At 56.8% G+C, this 15,986-nt stretch overlaps 8 protein-coding genes across 8 annotated transcripts in view; 3 read left to right on the forward strand and 5 right to left on the reverse strand.

Annotated features, from left to right (window-relative positions):
• The window catches only part of GGTG_04097 (hypothetical protein), a 1,744-nt gene extending 994 nt beyond the window's left edge, over nt 1-750 (forward strand). Inside the window, exons 2-3 of the mRNA XM_009221887.1 lie at nt 121-178; nt 351-750. Coding sequence (XP_009220151.1) covers nt 121-178; nt 351-637 — 345 coding nt within the window. The 3' untranslated portion in view covers nt 638-750. The remainder of the gene's footprint in view (nt 1-120; nt 179-350) is intronic.
• On the reverse strand, nt 374-2,211 carry GGTG_04098 (hypothetical protein). The gene is made up of 3 exons (XM_009221888.1): nt 1,920-2,211; nt 1,427-1,838; nt 374-1,324 (listed from the first exon to the last, which is right to left on the reverse strand). The coding sequence occupies exons 1-3, from the start codon at nt 1,962-1,964 to the stop codon at nt 924-926; spliced, it is 858 nt and encodes a 285-aa protein (XP_009220152.1). The 5' UTR covers nt 1,965-2,211; the 3' UTR covers nt 374-923.
• Nucleotides 2,212-2,327: 116 nt separating this feature from the next.
• On the reverse strand, nt 2,328-3,548 carry GGTG_04099 (ubiquitin-60S ribosomal protein L40; the record flags this gene model as incomplete). The annotated part of the gene is made up of 6 exons (XM_009221889.1): nt 2,328-2,695; nt 2,782-2,892; nt 3,004-3,184; nt 3,283-3,289; nt 3,369-3,441; nt 3,516-3,548. The coding sequence occupies 6 exons, from the start codon at nt 3,546-3,548 to the stop codon at nt 2,609-2,611; spliced, it is 492 nt and encodes a 163-aa protein (XP_009220153.1). The 3' UTR covers nt 2,328-2,608.
• Nucleotides 3,549-3,740: 192 nt separating this feature from the next.
• GGTG_04100 (hypothetical protein) lies at nt 3,741-5,768 on the reverse strand (the record flags this gene model as incomplete). Its single annotated transcript, XM_009221890.1, has 5 exons — nt 3,741-3,862; nt 3,924-4,151; nt 4,296-4,881; nt 4,958-5,560; nt 5,649-5,768. The coding sequence occupies 5 exons, from the start codon at nt 5,766-5,768 to the stop codon at nt 3,741-3,743; spliced, it is 1,659 nt and encodes a 552-aa protein (XP_009220154.1).
• Nucleotides 5,769-5,937: 169 nt separating this feature from the next.
• Nucleotides 5,938-7,844, reverse strand: GGTG_04101 (eukaryotic translation initiation factor 5A). Its single transcript, XM_009221891.1, has 4 exons — nt 7,621-7,844; nt 7,038-7,307; nt 6,768-6,924; nt 5,938-6,697 (listed from the first exon to the last, which is right to left on the reverse strand). Exons 1-4 carry the CDS (start codon nt 7,630-7,632, stop codon nt 6,627-6,629), a joined length of 510 nt encoding a protein of 169 aa, XP_009220155.1. The 5' UTR covers nt 7,633-7,844; the 3' UTR covers nt 5,938-6,626.
• Nucleotides 7,845-9,356: 1,512 nt separating this feature from the next.
• GGTG_04102 (Vps52/Sac2 family protein) lies at nt 9,357-11,987 on the forward strand. The gene is made up of 3 exons (XM_009221892.1): nt 9,357-10,027; nt 10,099-10,493; nt 10,571-11,987. Exons 1-3 carry the CDS (start codon nt 9,595-9,597, stop codon nt 11,723-11,725), a joined length of 1,983 nt encoding a protein of 660 aa, XP_009220156.1. The 5' UTR covers nt 9,357-9,594; the 3' UTR covers nt 11,726-11,987.
• On the reverse strand, nt 11,901-14,352 carry GGTG_04103 (hypothetical protein). The gene is made up of 3 exons (XM_009221893.1): nt 13,377-14,352; nt 13,147-13,305; nt 11,901-13,062 (listed from the first exon to the last, which is right to left on the reverse strand). Exons 1-3 carry the CDS (start codon nt 13,645-13,647, stop codon nt 12,188-12,190), a joined length of 1,305 nt encoding a protein of 434 aa, XP_009220157.1. The 5' UTR covers nt 13,648-14,352; the 3' UTR covers nt 11,901-12,187.
• Nucleotides 14,026-14,776, forward strand: GGTG_04104 (hypothetical protein; the record flags this gene model as incomplete). The annotated part of the gene is made up of 3 exons (XM_009221894.1): nt 14,026-14,098; nt 14,488-14,665; nt 14,731-14,776. The coding sequence occupies 3 exons, from the start codon at nt 14,026-14,028 to the stop codon at nt 14,774-14,776; spliced, it is 297 nt and encodes a 98-aa protein (XP_009220158.1).
• Nucleotides 14,777-15,986: the final 1,210 nt, after the last annotated feature.

Consider the following 15,986-nt stretch of genomic DNA (forward strand, 5'->3'; position numbering starts at 1 on the left):
GAAGCCTCTTGGCAGCCATGATCTCGCTTGAAAGAATGTAGGGGAAGGATTCTATATTTGGCTGGCCCGTGTTGACCACTTCGATCCCCTGTTTTCTTTGGGGGACCTCGCTCTCTTTAGGTCCAGAAGCTCGTGCAAGACTCAAAGTCTGGCTTGGCGCAAAACATAATCATCGTTGGTTAGTGAAACCCCCTCGCGCCTCGTCAACCCACCCACCCACCTCTGGCATTCGGCACGCCACGGGCGCAAGTCCGGAAACATCCCTGGACACATCATAGGGGTAGTGCCGAACTGCCACCACCCTCTCTTCCTCCCAAGCTGACCGACCGCCCGGGTTACACGGCCGCCAGACACCCGCGAGCCGGGCGAGCTCCAGTCCACGGGCCGGATCCCGACGGCCATCAACATACCCATCACCACCCAGCCCGACAGCTTCCACATCACCGACGACGAGTTCGCCGACAGGTTCGACTTCCCCCGCCCGGATCACGACGCCGAGCTCGTCTTCTACTGCAAGGCCGGAGTCAGGAGCCGCGCAGCCGCACAGCTCGCCAGAGACGCGGGGTGGAGGAACGTCGGCGAGTATTCGGGCAGTTGGCTGGACTGGGACAGCAACGGCGGCGAGGTTCAACGGTAAAGGCTGCTACCGGGCGGCAAGCCTCCTCGGTAGCCGTAGAATATGGAACAATCAATAATCAGCAGCCCTTTTTGTTCTCGGGATTCAAGATCCCATGCTGTGTTGCAACTCGAATTTGCACCATCACGTCAAAAACTGACAAACGCCCTGATGACAGAGCCTGTCCTCATCCGGCTGCCAGTCCAAAAACAACAAGCCAAACAGTCAACACTAATCGCACATTCTGGTCCACCCTTATCATGTACTAGATAGAATACACGACGTGCTCCCAAGCACGCGAGGCGAACTAGCTAGCCGGGGTCTTTGCCTCGTCCCCTGAACCTGACCCGATGGGGCTATGGTGCGCAAAGAAGAGGAACTTGATGGTGACGGCCAGCGCGAAGTGGAGGACGACAACCACGATCAGGAGCGCCTTGCTGGTCTGGCGGTCCGTCGCGCTCAGGACCGGGTACAGGTTTCGCAAGAGGAACGCGACCGAGTAGCCGAAACCGACGGCCACAAAGACGTAGTTGAGGATATCGATGCGTGACCAGCTAACGATGGCCACGGGGATCCAGATCAGATTGCTGTAGCCGTACAACGCCCAGCACTCGAGCAGGTTGGCCGACTCGGATCCGAAGTAGCGCAGCGCGAGGAAGAGGATCACGGGAATCGCCAGTGTATATCCGTAAATAAGCCCAGCGGCGCCTAAATGCGTGGAATCGTTAGCCCAAACTGGCCCTAGCCGATACGTCGACTCCTCCGTCTCGGGACCGTGGATCAGATTTTGGAGGGTGGGGGATGACGGACCACTCAGCAGAGTAAAATCGTATGCAAACGACGATGTACCCTTCACGGCGAGGTACTGGCTTATGGTGCCACCAATGAAGAGGATGAACACAACGGTAGTGGCGATCCAGAAGGGCCCGTACAGGTCGGGGTTACCCTCTAGCACATCCAGGAAGTTGGCGCGGGGGTACAGGGCGGCCCAGCACCTGCTCAGGACGGCCGAGGTATCGACATCGAAGAACTGCTGGTAGAACTGGATCGACCACAGGAACCGCTTCCCCGAGACGGCCGAAGCGGTTGCGGGTAGAGGGAGCCCCGAGCCCGAGGCCCCGGCCCCGGTGTGGCCGGCTTTCCTGCCGCCGGGTGCGGTTTCTTGGAAGGTCGAGTTGTGGAACTCGAGGTCGTCTTGAAGATCGGTGTGGCCCAAGTCACCCTATAGTCCCAAGAGGGGCCGTTGCGTCAGAAGAGTGTGCTGTATAGAATGGTTTCTTTGAAGGGGAAAGCGCTCGCTCACCTCGTCGTCAACATCGACGACGGCATCATAGCCGGCTCCAGACATGGTCGGGGCGCTGGGGTGTGGACACTGAGTAGCGATGGGGGTTTGCGCCGGCGGGGCGCTTTCGCTTCTTCCAGAGGCGGCGTGCGGCCGAAAAGAGTCGATCAGGTATATCTCGGACACAGGCGTACGGTAATGGTCGAGTGGTTGTCGCTGTCGTCGATGTTGTCGTGTTCGGAGCCTGGCGCCTAAGCTTGTGAGGGTCAATCTGCACACGTAACTAAGCTCCAAGACGACAGACACAGTACATAATGCAACGAACTGCATTACCTGGCACAGTGTCTATGTGGGGCGTCGATGTCGCACCACCTCTGCAGCTGATGATGGTTACCCCTCGAATCGAATGCGATGGTCCACGTGATATTATGCATGTTTTCAAGGGCGTCGAGCATATCTCAACTTGGCTGGACCAAACACGATAAAACAAAAAAGGATCTTCATTGCTGGGCATGGCTAAGAGAGGCGGCAGCTTGACTGCAATTTCATAATCGTCCATACGGCGATGAGTCGTTTCCACAAGCCAGATCCGGTTCCCAATCCTCGCAAAGGCTTCTGAATTCCAAATTCCCCAGCATTTGCTCTCCTTTTGATGAATGCCAACAAAAATCCGAGACGCCAGAGACCATGAATAGGAGAATTTGCACCGCTTATTTGAGCTTCTTCTTGGGGCGCAGCTGGTTGGTGTGACCACACTTGCGCTTCCTGCAGTTGGTGGCACGCGGGGGCAGACGCGCCTAGAGCGAAGAAAGGAACAAGGTTCAGTACACAGTCGGCCTGTAAGGCTGCCCGCCTCGCGGAGTGAGTGGGGGAGTGCACATACGTAGCACTTGCGGCAGATCATCTTGTCGCAGTTGAACTTGCTGGCCAGAGCCTTCAAGCTGGGCTCGATGATGCCACCACGCAGACGGAGCACCAGGTGGAGGGTCGACTCCTGTAGTTTTCACAGCCAGTCAGTGATCCTGTCGCGAACCGCCGGCCGCCAAACGTATCGACTATTCCCTTTCCGAGTGTCTCGATCCCCGCGCTGGCAAATCCAACGAACCTTCTGGATGTTGTAGTCGGACAGCGTCCGGCCATCCTCAAGCTGCTTGCCGGCGAAAATGAGGCGCTGCTGGTCGGGAGGGATGCCCTCCTTGTCCTGGATCTTGGACTTCACATTGTCGATCGTGTCCGAGGACTCGACCTCCAGGGTGATGGTCTTGCCAGTAAGGGTCTTCACGAAGCTGCCATCGGGTATCGACGTAAGTACGGGTTCGTTCGGCTCGGGGCCATGGCAGGAATCGGCGCGGCCAGGCGGGCGTGCGGACACGGAAGGACTCACATCTGCACTATACGTCCAGAGAGGTCAGCACCATGCTCTCGTAAAATCCGCGACGCAGAAACATCATCGGGGGGCTTGCAACTTACTCTTGGCGGTCTTTGTGAAGGGCGATTTGTTCTGGTCGTCGATGAAGAGGCGAGAGAAATCCCACCTCAAATTCTGGTGGGTTAAGCAAATTGATGTGTGCCGGACCCATTTGTCAGGCAATATGTCCGCGCCCCACTCCAACCAACCCTCTGATCACGTGGACCCTTGGTCGCGACCATCCCATCTCCTGAAGGCAATTGGTACTTGCCGCCTCTTCAACAAGACCTGATTTGGTATTAAATAAACTGTATAGGCGCATTGCATCTACCGAATCCGAATTGCCGCCTTGGCTACGGATGACGCTATGCTAGTCTTTGCTTCATGCTTTGTCCACTAATTACCACGAAACATGGTATGCGCTACCTAGCTACCTAGGCGTCATCCCGCTCTCCCTTGTCTGCCTGCTTTTTAGTCGCAATCCATGCGTCAAGCCTTCGCTCAAGCATGAAAACGGCTTTGACTAGCTTGGCGATCGACAACCCTGAGATCTCGGCTATGTGACAGTTGTTAGCTTACAGTCTCGTTTGAAATAATAACGCGCATCGCCCGCTTACCTGCTTTGGTATAAAACAGCTTGGAGTTTTCTGTGAGATCCTCAACGGTCCTGTATACGTGATGCGCCTCGCCAGGTCTCCTGGTGCCGGTGGCTCCGATCGATATACTACTTATACTGCCCTGCAGGCGAGTAAGTCTCTCATCTATTGCCGCCTCGCTAGGCTCTGAAGCAGGCTCCTTCCTGTCTCTCTTTTCCAAGGGGAACAGGGCGGCAAAACGAGCCAGCACTTTGGTTGATGAGATAGCGCCTAGTTAGCATTGTATGTTCAGAGCAGAATGACCGTGGGGGATTGGATAAAGAAAAACGAGGGAGAGAAGAGCAAAGTAAGCAGTTTCGACGTTATTGACTCCCATCGAGCTGAATCACGCACCATTAGGACGCTGTTCGTCGATTTTGGCTTGCTGGTACCAGTCCAGGTAGTCGTCGGTCTTGGTACTGTTGAGGGTCCACGCCTCCTCAGAACCGAGCTTTTCGAGATCGCGCCGTGAGAGAGTAATTTCCGCCTCCGGCTTGCTGAAGCTGCGATTCCAGGTATCCCAGTTCATGCTGGCCAATGGAGGAGCGGCGCCCTCTGCAAATCTCTCGTCGTTGTCGAATGGGCAGAGAAGTTTCGTAGCCAGAACTGTGCAAGCAACGAGGAAAACATCAGGGTGATCCAGCAGCTTGACCCTTCGCTGCTCCAGAGGAAACGTAAAGTCGACATTAAGGAACTCCACCATCCCCTGGACGAAGGCATACACTTCGATCGGGAGCGCAAGCTCTCTTGTGTACCTCATAAGCAACAGCGGCTCATTCAGGGGCGGGAATTTGAGCTTGTAGTTCGCATTGAACGAGCCTGCTAGCCGTATCACGGCCTCGTGCAGTTCGCCGCCGGAAAACGGAGAGGCGCGCGCGGACAGCATTCTTTGATACCGACTTGGGAGGCGGCTGCTCATCCCCTTGGGCAGCTCCTGAATCTGATCCCTGGTGTTAGTATACCATGCCTCGCAGAATGGAAAATGATGCTATGTTGGTAATGGAGAATGTGCTCACAGCATCAAGGTACGTTATCTGGCTGTTCATTCCCCAAACAAACAAATCCCCAACCCTCACGGGCAGGCGCATCAAGAGAGTGCCAAGATAGCAGAGCGCCAGAGTGTCAATGAGCGTCGGGAGCGATCGCTTGGAGCTGATATCCGTACTCCAGCTACGAGCTCTGGTGCTCATGGTGGTGATGTTCGTGGCGTCCGACAAGTCACCGCTCTTCTCGCTGGCGCTCCCCTCGGAGCTGTACATCTTCAACTCGGGCGTGCCGGCCTCTGTGCCCGAGCCAAACGAGCCACCAGCCTCCTCGTCGTCGCCATCGCCCTCCTCCCTCTTCGCGTCCGCCACGGTCTTGAGCCCCGCGATGTTGCGCGTGCGCAGCGCCCAGAGGTCGCGCACAACGGTCTCCAGCTCGGGCGGCAGGCCGCGGTCGCGCAAGAGCCAGAAGAGCTGCTTGCGTAGGACCAGCTGCAAGCACTGGAGGTACAGCTCGCGCGACGCGTTGCCCGACAGCGTTCGGGACACCCTCTCGCGCTCCTCCTTCTCTTTTCGGGCGATGTGGCCCGTCTGCCCAAACGCATCCTCGTCCTCGAATCCGCGTTCCACGAATCCCTGTGGTAGATGGCCCAAAGGTACACGTCAGGGAGACGAAGTGGGATGCGCGGGAATAGGCTGGGTCTAGGAGGGGAGAAAGACTCACCTCTATCTCATGGCCCCGGTCGCAGTATCGCCGTCCGTCTTCCGAGTACCACCGCTTGGACGGACATTGCTCACACGTTTGGCCCTTGGGGAATCTGTGATAGTTTCGACGTTCAGACATTGTGCTTTTTATCGAGGCACCGATCACATCACCGGGGCGTCTAGTATGTAGTCTCGTTCAATTTCATTGGAGAAGCGATTGAGGTCATGCAGGGGTGCAGGTTGGCTCCATGCTTTTCCTGTGAACCACAGGAGCAGAACACAGAACAATGCCAAAGTAAAGCTCAAAGCGCAACGAAAAAAATAACATTATTGGCAGGCTCCGAAAGGTGAAGGTTGCCGCTGCATCCTCAGCTACGTTCTATCTGCCTTCCTATGGACGCAGAAATATCCACGATACGGCTGCCAGGTAGTTCGAGAATCTCGTTGGTTTTTAAACCGCTACGTAGGTAGAGGTAGGTACCTGGTTCCTTTTTTTCTCTTTTTTTCTTGGTTTATTTATTCTGCCCTGTTCGACATCCTCGACCCCTTCTTCCTTGAGTACGCCCCAGATGCATCGTCACTGCATGTGAAACAAAGTGCCAGGTTGTCTTCGGACGCTTGAGGATTCTCTTGAGAATCTATAGCCTTGAGCATCGTTTGAGTGGCTCGGCCAGGGTGGCTTTCGTGTGTTTTTCCCTCCGCGGTGATATGAGGAAAAACAGAGTGTCAAGAGCTTTTAAACAGCGAGTTCTGTCTGATCGAAATATTCCTATACCGCCGCTCCGTTGAAAGGAGAAGAAAAAGCGCCCAGTTGAAATCCCCCTCATGATTGTGTGTATGTGTGTATGCGCAGCCACTGCGCCCCTGAGAACGAACAACCATGCAAGATAGCTGGCTAGCAAGAAAAATGTCAAAAGAATTTTGTAGCTGCGAGACTCCCGGTTTCGGCGGACCTAGGAGTCGCTGACTACGGCGACCCATCGTGGCGCGCAGCCATCTAAGACGAGCCGGAGGAAGGCTTGACCTGGGTGGGAACCTCCTCACCCATGGCCTTGGTAACAACAACGACTATAACGGAACGCCGTCAGTCGCATCCCCTGACAGGCATCAAGTGCCAAATACGACGGGGCAGACTTACAGATCTCACGGTCGTCGTCCATCTTCAGGTCGTGGAGACGAGTGATCTCCTTGGCAACCTCATCCGCCTTCTCGCTGCCACCGGGCAGCTTGATATCCTCACGCTGGTTGCCGTTAGAGTCCATGAGCTGGAGGAAACCGTCGTCGTTCAGGTAGATCTGCATTGGGCGGCGAAAGGATCATGTCAGTCTCTCGCAGGCCAAACTGGATGAGATGTGGCCGCAATTGTGGCAAGCTCTATCTCTTTCTAGGGTGTGCGTCGGATGCTTACAAGCTCATAGGTGTCGTTGGTAACGTTGGGGACGTCCATGTTGTGGGTCGAGGGGCAGAGATCCTCAAGCTTCTTGTTGGTGAAAATGTCGATGGCGACCAGATGGACTTTGGCGTGACCGTGCTTGCCGGTCTTGGAGGTCGACATGTCGACGATCTTGCAAGGACGGCCCTTGATAACGACGTGGCCACCCTTCCTCAGGGCCGAGCACTGCATCGGGTAGGTGGCCGACGCGCCGGCATCGGCCGACTCGAAGGTGTGCTCATGTTGCTAGAGCCGAGATGGATGCGTTAGTATCGGTGCAAGGACGACGACCCTGTGGTATTCTGCGGCGTGTGACGAGGACAACAAGCGAATTCAACCGGCGCGGGGAAGCTGCGGGCCAAGTTTCCGTTCCCCTGTTGCCTCTTGGTGTTCTTGGTGTTCTTGGTGTCTTCCCCTGTCACGGCGCACGGCGGGGTTCTGGTGCGCGAACGAGGCCATGCGACGGCGGGGGTTTGCTTTTTTCCCACCAGTTTTCCCCCAGACAAGAGGCGGCAGTGAGGCACACCACACATATAGCCAGTCATGGCAATGCGCTTACCTCGTCCGACATTTTCGCTACGTGAAGCAGAGGAGGCTTTGCTTGGAGGGATGGCGGGGCAAGAGAGCGAGTCTGCGGACGACGACAACGACGTGAGAGACACCTCAGGACAAGAGAAGAATAAGTTTGGGGAGCAGGAGTGGAAAGAAAAAAGTTCCTGCGGAGGAAGGGGTTTTGGGAAATTTTCAAAAATTAATAGGAAGAGGGATGGCAAAAGTGCAAGCGGCGGGGAGGGGTCAAGTCAGTTCCAGACGGGGGATGTGGGGTCGAGGGGGTGGGCTCTGTTGGTGGTGGGTGCTAGCAACGATGAGTGTGCCCCAAGTGATGCAAATGGGCGCGGCAACGGATTGGCTCGTTTCCAGCCTGCGAAAGCCGAAATATTTTGCGGCTGCGGACCAAACGTCACGGAGAAGTGTCTTTCCTTTTGCATGCCTTGCTGCTTGCAGCTTGAGCATTGGTCGGATTGGATGGCCTCCTGATGTTCTGCGTTCTGCGCTCTGCATCGGCCGGACGGGACCGTGAGGGACGCAGCCCAGGTGTTCTCAGATGTACAGGCCACCCATTTAGATGGATCTCCCCACGGGTGAAAAAAGGTACCTACCTGCCTAAGGTGGTAGGTACCGCATACCCGCCTGGGTACCTGGTAGGCAGCTGCCCGTGAAACTGGTCCCAGATCTAACTCTTTCGCTCAAGGTACCTACGGTTTCTGCGACGCGCTGTGACTCCCGATGCCACTGTGTCGGGCTGCCGGCCATGCTGGCCCCAAGAAATCAAACAGGCGGAGAAGTGCTACCCGCTGGCAGAGGGAACATCAAGTACCTCCCGCCCGTCGGCACCTGCCTTTGATAATTACTGGCGGTTTTCTTGCGTGGCCCTTGGCGCAGCAGCATGTTACCGCTATGCCGGGATTAGACTTTCACGTCAAACGTGCAAAACGTCAACCACTTACAACTACAGCCCCGCCGCGGGCGAGCCTGTCTGCCCGCTTGGGTGTAGGTAGAGGGGTGGGTTCGCCTCTTGCATACAAGTCACAATGGATAAAGAGACGCTATATATTCCCCGCAACTGTCTTGCTGACCCCATGCGCTCTGATTGGGCACTGCTCGTAAGGCCAGGTGACTCGAGTGGTATTCATCTCATTGATGAGCCGTATCTTGCTCAGGACAGTAATATGCAATGCACATGCTCTTCTTGTACCTACCTGGCTCGCCAAGTCCTGAAGCAAAGGTATATGCTCTCAAGACGCTACCTCGAAGCCTTCCTGGGCATTCGCACGATCTCTCATACCTATGGCACCTGTTATTAACAGCCCCAGTCATGATCATAGGTTGGAACATACCTAGTAGGTACCTACTCGAGTGTCAAAAGGTGTGTTATTCTTATTCGTGTGGGCAACACGAATCACTCCAAAGATCCCTTGCTGTGAAGGGTCATTGCTACTAACCTGTAGAAAAAGGTGTGTTCGCCGGATGATACTGCTACACGGAGAAAATATAAATGATCCGAGGCCAGAGAACTCTCTTTAGATATGTGTAGAATACACAACAGCGAGGGATGCATGAAACAGGACAGTGAACATGGACAAGTTGATGGGGGCGGCTCCAATTATATGGAGTGTGTTGCAGCTGCGCACTTGACGCTTTTGGGTTGGACGCTATGCCCGTGCATGTGGGACCGCCAATGAGCCCATCCGGCATGCGACAAGTCGCACCCTGACGCTCTGCAAGCCAGCTGTCCCTCAACGTCACGCCTGCCGCCTCCATTCGACCTTCGCTGCCGTCAACTCTGCCCAACTGCCAGTAGCACCAACACACAAATACCAAGACACACGCGCTTCGAATTCCAGCGGAAGGGCAATTGGCCATCGCGTCGCCCGTGTCGCCGACGCGGTGCCGTTCCGAGCTATGATCGTTGCTTCACGGAGCCCGTGAACGCTCGCTCGCCAGTCCAGCCTTCCCTCCAGCCTTCTCCAGGATGTGGCTCGACAGGCTCACAGTTCAGGGGACCTCAGGGCCCTCATCCCAATCCACCAGCCGCGCCGCCTCGCCCCTCCCGCGACGGACATCGAGCATTCGCGGCCCCTACCTGACCTCATCCCGATCGGCCCGCGCCTCGTCCTTGTCGCTCGCCTCCAGCGACTCCAGCCTTTCTCTGCTCGCATCGGCGCGCCGGACCAATGGATCTGCCCTCAAGCAGTCAACTACGGTGGATGATGGCGGCAAGGCGATTGAATTGCTGACCAAGCTTCTCGGCGACGAACCGGCGGCGGAAAAGACACCGGCACCACTAACCGAGGAGGACCTCGACCTGGAATTCGACCTCGCCGGCCTGTCCCTGAGTGAACTGGCCATCGAGACCAGCCGCGACGGGGGTTATGAGCCCTATAGGTCACACACCACCCAAGAGTGTGCGCCACGCCCCCCTCCAGGACACCCTCCGCTGGAACGCAACCACGCCTGCTGACACCGCGGTTGATAGACGAACTCGGAAAGGCCAGGTTCGAGGACTTGTCCAAGTCGATCCGAGCCTGTGACGACGTTCTGAGCTCAGTGGAGGCGAACCTTACGAGTTTCCGAAACGACCTCGCAACGGTTTCGGCAGACATAGAGAGCCTACAGAACAGGTCCGCGGCTCTCAACGTGAGGCTGGAGAACCGGAAGGCGGTAGAAAAGGGCCTCGGCCCGATAGTGGAGGAGGTCAGCGTGTCTCCTCTTATCGTAGCCAAGATCTCGGAAGGGCATATCGACGAGCAATGGGTGCAGGCCCTGCGTGACGTGGAGAAACGTGCGGCGGCGAATCGGCAGAGCTCGAATCAAGGCAAAAGCAAAGCCTTGGCAGATCTGGAGCCGTTGCTTGAGAAGCTGGTGGTCAAGGTATGTGACCCACCGCCCTTGGGTCTACGGACCATGGATCTTGGATCTCGCAGCTGGCGACTGATTGTATCGTTCAGGCCATCGAACGGATACGGGATTTCTTGGTCGCCCAGATCAAAGCCTTGCGCTCCCCAAACATCAATGCTCAAATTATCCAGCAGCACAACTTCCTCAAGTTCAAAGATTTGTTCGCCTTTCTTCGTAAGCACCACGCTACACTCGCCGACGAGATATGTCAAGCGTATAAGAACACAATGAGGTGGTACTACCTGGACCAATTCACCCGCTACCAAAAGGCGTTGGAGAAGCTCAAACTGCACACTCTTGATAAGAACGACGTCTTGGGCCACGATGATTCGGCGCGCAAGACCACGGTGCTGTCCAGCTCCAGGATCCCGGGCCCGCCGCATGATGCCTTCAACCTTGGGCGGCGCGTGGACGTGCTGAAGACCAGCAGCCACATGGCTTTATCGTCGTACCTAGCAGAAGAAGACAAGTCGACGCATTACTTGGAGACTCCCTTCCGCAACTTTAATCTTGCATTGATCGACAATGCGACGGCCGAATACACATTCCTAATCTCGTTCTTCTCGCCGGCAATTCCGGCTGCCTCCCTATCTCGCCATTTCGACTATATTTTCGAGCCAACCTTCGCTCTGGGCCAGACGCTATTGCGGTCCCTAGCGGGCGACTCTTTCGACGGGCTAGGGCTCCTGCTCTGCATCCGACTGAACCAACGGTTTGCCTTTGAGCTGCAGCGTCGGCGCGTGCCGGCGGTAGACGGCTACATCAACGCGACTAGCATGCTCCTCTGGCCGCGGCTTCAGGTGGTCATGGATCACCATTGTGAGTCGATCCGGGCCCTGACCAGCGCGCTCCCCTCGCGGCCGCAGTCCCTCACGGGCGCCGCGGCGCAGCAGCACTCGGCGGCCCCCCACGTTGTCACGCAGCGCTTTGGCCAGCTGCTCCACGGGCTCGTGGCGCTCAGCGCCGAGGCGGGCGACGACGAGCCCCTCGTCTCCAGCATGCGCCGCCTCCGCTCCGAGGCCGAGGCCTTCCTGACGCGCTACAGCCAGGCCTGGTTCGGCAAGGACAGGAGGAAGCGCGAGCGCTTCCTCTACAACAACTACTCGCTCATCTTGACCATCCTCAGCGACGCCGAAGGGAAGCTGGCTGCCGAGCAGCAGGAGCATTTTGAGGGGTTGAAGACTGCATTCCAGGAAACAGCGTAGAGACGCGCGATTCCGTGGCCTTTCGGTGTCCGGCTGATGTCGCAATATTTTCCTATAACCATTTCTCACCCAATTTTTATACCACGTAGCGTGGGTCTCTGTGGACAGTGTATCCTAGAAAAAACACCATGGAGGAGGGTTGGTAGGAAAAAGAAAAAGCGTTCAGATAATTAGGAAAGCCTTTTATTATATCTAAACAAGACCTTGCCTGCTCGGTCTCGACTGGTGTAGTCGTGTGTAAAAGTTCCATCCAGGTTTTGAGCATCTAGAGATGGATTTTCTACCTGGGTTCAGTATCCTCTATGTGTACAGACGAATCGTGAGAGTCTAAAGTGGCTGAGTCGCTTATATCTGCCGAGCGATGGCATGTCTATGGGTGTATCGCCCGGCCCCTTTGCCCGGAGTCCATTTATTCTATGTATTAGTGATTGATCCGGAGAACAAGAGGGTGATTGTACATGATTAGTGGCCCCCGATCCAGCGGGACAGCAGGTCCGTGACGTATGCCTGAGGACCGGGAGAGCGCCTGAGCCAGAAAGCCAGTACTCCGAAGGCGACGGCGAAGGCGACGGCGCGGGCTGGCCTGCGGTATCGCCAAAGAGCGGCCTTGAGTTTATCGCGCTTTTCAGCAAACTCGAGCTCGCGAACCTGGCGGTCGAAGCAGGCCCTACCGTAGGACATGGACTGGGCAGCGCAGGTGGCCGTGTCGCGCGCCGTCTTAAGCACGCTGGCGGCCGAGACATGACGCCAGGCGGGGAGGCGGTCGGGCCGATGCCGAACGACGAGCTCGGCCGCGCGGGCCAAAAGGGCGTCTAGGTCGAGGGGCTGAGGCAGCTTGGAAAGGATCGAATGCAGCATCTCTGGCTCCGAGTCGGGGGTGTCGAATAGCTCGTCGCGGCGCGAGAGCACGATGGCGGCAAAGACGTAGACGCTAAAGGTCGGGTCGAGCGCGAGTAGAGCGTCAAACAGTCGGGCGATCTCGCCGAGCGTTTGCACATCGTGGGCGTACATGGTCAAGGTGCCGGAGAGTGCGAAGAAGGGTTCCGTCTGCGACAAGTGGCGCCAAAGTGCAGGGTCTGCTGCGTCCAGTATGTCCGGGAGCAGACGCAGTTGGGCTATGGCCGGTGTCAGGTTGGGAAGCATAAAGTCGCGGATGCGCAGGACCGAAAGTCGCGACACCGCTAGGGAACATTGTGCGGGTTCGAGTACGAGGAGGAAGACCTGGCAGATGTCGTGATATCCCTGGAAGTAACACAGGTACGGATGTCGCCTGAGGACCTCGACGATCAGGTCTGAGAGGTCAGCCTTTCGCCGCTCCAGCTCAACTGGATTCTCAACTGCAGGGCGTGATGTGTTAGCGGGTGAAAGAGCAGATGGAGTACGCAGATGGAATACGAGGGTCTGCAAGAGGATCTGCATACGGTTGGGGTAGTAGACAAATGCCCGGTCAACATCTAGTTGCACCTGGTCCTCATCGCGATGTCGTGGCAACTCCCTCCAAGACGAGGCTCGGTCAGTCACGGAGGGTCCATCTAGGTCAATGACTTCATCCTCGGGTGCCAGACCCAGGAGCACCGGCCCTGAAAACAACATGGGATGAGCATTGGACCAACAATTACATGATCAGAATATGAGAGGTGTCCAGCCTTACATGCCTGTTGCCTGAGTGAGTCGGATAGAAACCCTCCTTTTGATAGGGCGAGCTCCTTGAGGTCGTCTACCCTGCGCAGCTTACAGGCCTCGCGGATGGCTTGCGCCTTGGGACTGAGGTCGGACTGAGAGCCAGTCTTGTCATTCCTACGCACGCCGCTGTTGGTGTGCTGGGCTGACACCGTAGACGGCTGTAACAGTGCTACATCGGCATCTGAAGAGAGTCCGTCGACGGTGTGCCGCCCCGACGGCGAGTCTCCTGCAGGTGCCATCCCTGATCGGCGTTTGTGGCGGGCTTGTGCGTGGGCACCGTTGTGCACACATGCGCCTGCACCCTCCTGCTCCTGATGAGGTCAAGTGCCTTGACTCCACCAGAGATCCCCACTTCACCTTCTGTAGGGATCCGCAATAGGAGAATTGATCTTCCCTTGCTGACTCGAGTAGGAGCTAGACGGTGACAGCCCTTGATTTGGGACGCGCCGCTACTCCTGGCCACGCCGCGCGGCGAAGAGGCCGGCAGTTTGCGTCGCCGGTGACTGGAGCGCGCGACTTTTGTGAGAACTCCAGGAGCCGAGGCGGAGAAGCAAGCTGTAGCTTTGATGGATTATGTGTATGGGGTACGGGAGCAAAAAAAAATTCACTAGTGTCTGATGTCCGGGACGGGAACACGGCACGTTGTCGCGCGAGTGGTGGGTGGCCTCGGTGGGCTCGACTGGTGTGCGGGTATGTAAGCCTTACTTGGGGGTGCGAAAGGATACGCGAAGGGGGGTACGCAAAGGGGACGCAGCGGTTGATGGGAGTAGAACAGGGGAGGCTTGGGCGTCGACTAGAGGAGAGATAAGAGGAGGGAAGGGGGTGGAGAGGAAAACAAGCGCTAGGTGCTGCAGCGTGGGCACCTAGGCACGGTTGCTCTGGCAGTGATTTAGGGATCAGGCAGCGGCGATGAGCGTTCAGGCAGGTAGTGAGGTGAATTGGACGTGACGTGTCTTGCACACGAGCCGTGCCGCGCCTCTGCTTCCGTACGATACAGTATGTGGTCGTGTATCCGCCAGACCGCTTTGGGCTAGAGGCAGATCCTGACACGCCTGGGGCACGCGTTGACGCCCGAATAGGCCCTGGCCGTGCCCTGAGACCCCTCAATCCATTCCAGCACTGTGTATTGACCCGTCTCCAGCGGGATCTGGAGACGGGAGCACCACCAGAGCGGCCGAACGCACCGCTCTGGGGACACTCCCGTTGCGGTTCACAGCGGTTCACAGCGGCTCATGGGTATGGTCTCAAGTGGGCTGGGTGAGGAGTAGGTGCCACCCTGGATGTCTCTGGGTACCTGACTTGCCTACTACTTAGCACGCTAGTCCCTTGAGCTCGTTGGAGCGCCAAAGGTGCTCTGAGGGCGGTTGACTCCGCTGGCACGGCCACCAGCAGCGTGAGACGCATGCACGTTCGTGTCATCGAATCTGATCTCATGCCAGGACCAAAGGCAGGCCTCATCGTCCCGGGATTTCCGGATAGTGGTGCGAAACAAATAAACCAGACGAAATGCAAAGGGGAAGGCAAGTTGCGTCTCTTTCCGGGCGGGCTTGGCCCAATCCGGCTCGCTACAAACACGATATCAATATCAGCCTACGGTTTCGTCGCCTCAAATTTGCGGCTCAACTCCACGACGTGCCCTTGTGCCTGTGAAAATCGGATCCCGAGCCTTTGGAGCCTTGGGATAACATTGGCGGCCCCTGCGATCCTTTTCTGGGGCCGAATATGATCTATCATTCACGTCGGGGACAATGCACTTGCTAGCGAATTATACCCGATCGATCGAGGCAAACACCTTTGTGCCGCTTGCCGTTTCGTGGATCGGAAACGATTGTGCCCTAGCTTCAGTTCCCGGCACGGACGCCCCCTGCCTGCGCCCGTGGCTAGGGACCTAAGTGGGCCGAATGATGTGTAAACATCAATTCTAGATCAATGCATCTCCGTCCCCGTCCTCCATACTTCTTTTTCCAGATCTCTCATTCGCTTCCCTCCAACTTGGTCTGCCCCCAAAACAATCTGACTGTGTAGGGAGTTGGTCTAGAAGGTCTAGGTATCTACTAGGTAGGTACACTTACCTGGGTTGTATGAGTTTACGTTTCTAAATTGCCGAGTTCTGTCGATGGTCCGAAATGTCACTAAAGAACTGCCCCGCTACAGTCGATGAACGCGGGGGAGCCACGAGGGCTGGCGGCCATGAACGAGCTTCGTCCTTTCCGTTTTTGATCCTCCGACGTAGCACGTCGGGTTTACCTAGTCAGGACGAGTGCGCGTTGACAGGGCTGCCTGCAGGGGGGGTGCTGCCTCCGTGTACCGTGGCAGTGGTCGCTTGTTGCGGGGACACCAGGTGTCTGGTAGGAACCGGCGCTCGCCGTTGGAGTAGTCGTCTGATACGTCGTTTTGCCGAAGAAGAAACACAAAGACGGAAAACAAAGTACAAAAGGATCTACCAGATGGCTTGGTGCCACAAGTCTAGACTTTTCTGGACAATGCCCCAGCCGCTTTTAGGTGGAGCTGAGGGTTCATTCGGCGGACTTCCAGGCGCGAGGGGGGGGGGGGGGGGGGGGGGGGGGGGGGTCGTGCG

This window comes from Gaeumannomyces tritici (assembly GCF_000145635.1).
Source record: "Gaeumannomyces tritici R3-111a-1 unplaced genomic scaffold supercont2.2, whole genome shotgun sequence".
NCBI lineage: Eukaryota > Fungi > Ascomycota > Sordariomycetes > Magnaporthales > Magnaporthaceae > Gaeumannomyces > Gaeumannomyces tritici.

Excerpts from the sequence above, each read along its gene's own strand:
- GGTG_04103 (XM_009221893.1), bottom strand. The coding sequence starts at position 13,647 with ATGGCACCTGCAGGAGACTCGCCGTCGGGGCGGCACACCGTCGACGGA. Across the intron at positions 13,306-13,376 it reads CTCACTCAGGCAACAGGCAT|GGCCGGTGCTCCTGGGTCTG; the intron begins GTAAGGCTGGAC and ends TGTTGTTTTCAG. Across the intron at positions 13,063-13,146 it reads ATTTGTCTACTACCCCAACC|TTGAGAATCCAGTTGAGCTG; the intron begins GTATGCAGATCC and ends CACGCCCTGCAG.
- GGTG_04102 (XM_009221892.1), top strand. The coding sequence starts at position 9,595 with ATGTGGCTCGACAGGCTCACAGTTCAGGGGACCTCAGGGCCCTCATCC. Across the intron at positions 10,028-10,098 it reads GTCACACACCACCCAAGAGT|ACGAACTCGGAAAGGCCAGG; the intron begins GTGCGCCACGCC and ends CGCGGTTGATAG. Across the intron at positions 10,494-10,570 it reads TTGAGAAGCTGGTGGTCAAG|GCCATCGAACGGATACGGGA; the intron begins GTATGTGACCCA and ends TGTATCGTTCAG.
- GGTG_04098 (XM_009221888.1), bottom strand. The coding sequence starts at position 1,964 with ATGTCTGGAGCCGGCTATGATGCCGTCGTCGATGTTGACGACGAG. Across the intron at positions 1,839-1,919 it reads TCGTCGATGTTGACGACGAG|GGTGACTTGGGCCACACCGA; the intron begins GTGAGCGAGCGC and ends TTGGGACTATAG. Across the intron at positions 1,325-1,426 it reads CGATTTTACTCTGCTGAGTG|GCGCCGCTGGGCTTATTTAC; the intron begins GTCCGTCATCCC and ends CCACGCATTTAG.
- GGTG_04101 (XM_009221891.1), bottom strand. Across the intron at positions 6,925-7,037 it reads CCAACGACACCTATGAGCTT|ATCTACCTGAACGACGACGG; the intron begins GTAAGCATCCGA and ends CGCCCAATGCAG. Across the intron at positions 6,698-6,767 it reads GGACGACGACCGTGAGATCT|TCGTTGTTGTTACCAAGGCC; the intron begins GTAAGTCTGCCC and ends GTTCCGTTATAG.